Below are 2,761 nucleotides of genomic sequence, written 5' to 3'. Positions count from 1 at the left end.
CCAGACCTCGCACGGTAGCCCACCGCCGCAAGCATCTCCGCCGCGCTGCCCTTGGCTGCGGCTGGCTCCACCACCAGCCCCTTTCTATAAATCCATCCGCGGAATCCCCTCCACACCCACCTACCGTCCTCCCCTCGCCCCCCGCACCCACTTTCCCCAAGTCCACTTCTTGCTTCCTTCCTTCCTTCCTGCGCAATCATCTCTTCTCCTCTCCTCTCCTCTGCTCCTCCATCGGTCGGCCGGCCAGGGAGATGGACGGCGACTACGTCTCCGGCCTGCTCGCGGGCACCGCGGGGCTCGACTTCGGCGTGCCGGGCCTCGACGCCGGCTTCTTCGAGACGCTCTGCGGCGCCGGCGCCGCGGGCGCCGCCGGGCTCGCCGCCATGTTCGGGGACCGGGCGGCCGGGATGCCCGGCTTCGGAAACGGCGGCCAGTTCGGGCCCGCGGAGGGGGGCGCCGCCGCGTCCCGGGAGGGCTCCTCCGTCTCCGACCCGGCGTGGGCGTACGGCGCGAATGCCAAGAAGCGGAAGGCGCCCGCCGCGGGCGCCGCCAAGGGCAAGGAGGCCGCGGCCACCTTCGCCAAGGTGGGCTCCGTTTCCATGGATTTTTTTTCTTCTTTCGGTTGTTGAGAAAAATTCTGCCTTGCATTAGCCTGCTGGTTGGTTGAGGTTCTAGCTGAAGGTGACGCCGGAATTTGGTTTGCAGATGGGAGAGGCGACGGGGCCGGACTCGAAGAAATGCAAAATTGAGGACGAGACGGTGAGGCCCAAGGTGGAGGAGGAGGCGGCCACGGCCACGGCCAGCGATGGGTCGGCCGGCGGGGAGAGGGGCCGGAAGCAGGCCAAGGGCAAGGTCTCCAAGTCCAAGCAGCCGGCGGCGGACGAGCCGCCCAGGGACTACGTCCACGTCCGGGCCAGGAGAGGCCAGGCCACCGACAGCCACAGCCTTGCTGAGAGGGTAATACTTGTACTGAAATTTTACTCTCAAGCGCCTCTTTTAGCTGTCTGAATGAAAAGTTGTCAGTACAATTTTTTACTGGCTGTCCTCAACTGTGGGTTCATACAACAGGTTAGAAGAGAGAAGATCACCCTCAAGATGAAGATGCTCCAGGACCTGGTGCCAGGATGTAACAAGGTATCAAAATATTCCATCCAGAACGACAACATTTTTATGTGCAAGTGGCAGCCGTCAGCATCTCTATAGTCTGTCTAATTCGACGAAATTCCCATTTGTAGGTGATTGGCAAGGCCCTCATGCTCGATGAGATCATAAACTATGTTCAATCGCTGCAGCAGCAAGTCGAGGTTAGAAACAGCAGAAAATTTGTCACGGTACCAAAATAGTTTGTAACTCTTGCTGAATTTTCTCTAATTCTATCCCTGTGTTACTCTTTCAGTTCTTGTCCATGAAGCTCTCGACCGTCAACCCGCAACTTGACTTCGACACCTTGTCTAACCTCCTACACAAAGATGTGAGCTCGAATTATCTCGCATCTTCTGGCGCTTTTGGCTCTAGGAAACAATCTGCCTCTAACATGCTGTTTCTTCTGTATATCCAGATGAACCAAGCACTCGGACCTTCGGCGAGTACCGTCTTTCCATTGGAGAGCGCTGGCACGGTGTACCCATTGTGTGATCAAGCAGACCTTTACCAGCCCTTCAGTTCGGGTGCTATGGAGAACCAATGTTCCATGGGTCTGTTAGACATGGCTCTACCGCACGCACCGCAGTACCCTTTTCAAAAACAGGTGATTGTCAACTGCCTGGAAAAAATACAACATACCTAACCAATGAGAGCCAATATGCATTTGATCCTGATACTCTTTACCTCTTCTTCTCAGCAGCAGGATTTCTGGGAGGCGAGTGCCCAAAATGCGCTGCATATGGAGCATGGGCAAAGCCAGGAGAATGCGGGTTCGGCACCGAACTTTGATGGTTCGTATAGCGGATTATAATGGATCGTTGCTTGGTGCACGCCTCGGTAATTCACCTTGGACTAACGGCTTATATGGTTTGACTTATGCAGGTCAGTTACAAGCAGCAGATCATCCAGAGATTGAGTTCTAGACGATCACAGGATCACTGATAATCACCAAGGCCCATACTTTTGTACATAAGAAAAGTATGGCGAAGTGAAGCTCCTAAGCTAACGGTCTTTTGACTCCCGGACTGAGAACTGATTTGATGATCCACCTCCTACGCCGAATGGTACCTAGACGGCCCGGATCGGGGATGCTAGAAAGAATTCCGGCTTAACCGTCCTGCTTGATTCTTCTCGTGTCGACGAGGATTATATGGTCTCGAAAAGTAGTAAACCATGTACTAGATATGGTGAAAATATTTAGAATCACCATCATCTCTCCTGATGTGTAAGAGCTCGGCAGATATTGGTACGATACTACCATCCTGTACTACTACTATTTTGCATTTTGTCGTGGAAATGGCAATTATGGACATACTTATCCTCAGCATGTATACTGCAAATGCTTATTCTGTGTCCTGTTTTACAAACCTATGATTGAGCCGCCACATTACAGCCAAATTGGTAGTTGCTGAATGCTCATCAATCACGGCGAACAGTGACTTATAATCAGCTTTAAGTTCATCATAGACACTCCCTCCGTTCACTTAACTTTTTTTTTCTGAATCGCATGTATATATAGACGCGTTTTAGCGTGTTTGTCCACTCATTTTCGGTCCGTGTAAGCCTGTATTGAAATAATACCCGAAGCATCTTAAAGCAGTGAGCGGAGGGAGTAGTG

General features: G+C 52.6%; 1 protein-coding gene across 2 annotated transcripts; it reads left to right on the top strand.

Annotated features, from left to right (window-relative positions):
• Positions 1-251: 251 nt before the first annotated feature.
• LOC123399667 (transcription factor bHLH49-like) lies at positions 252-2,467 on the top strand. Of its 2 annotated transcripts, none has more exons than XM_045094061.1 (8): positions 252-584; positions 706-957; positions 1,069-1,134; positions 1,236-1,304; positions 1,397-1,471; positions 1,559-1,747; positions 1,844-1,934; positions 2,026-2,467. In XM_045094061.1, the coding sequence occupies exons 1-8, from the start codon at positions 252-254 to the stop codon at positions 2,064-2,066; spliced, it is 1,116 nt and encodes a 371-aa protein (XP_044949996.1). In that variant the 3' UTR covers positions 2,067-2,467. The 2 variants fall into 2 exon arrangements, with proteins under 2 accessions (XP_044949996.1, XP_044949995.1); XM_045094060.1 differs by having other exon boundaries at positions 1,841-1,934.
• Positions 2,468-2,761: the final 294 nt, after the last annotated feature.

The sequence above is a fragment of the Hordeum vulgare genome, chromosome 5H (genome assembly GCF_904849725.1).
Source record: "Hordeum vulgare subsp. vulgare chromosome 5H, MorexV3_pseudomolecules_assembly, whole genome shotgun sequence".
In the NCBI taxonomy this organism is placed as follows: domain Eukaryota; kingdom Viridiplantae; phylum Streptophyta; class Magnoliopsida; order Poales; family Poaceae; genus Hordeum; species Hordeum vulgare.
The sequence above is the reverse complement of the archived record's forward strand: the minus strand, read 5'-3'. Positions and strand labels throughout refer to the sequence as shown.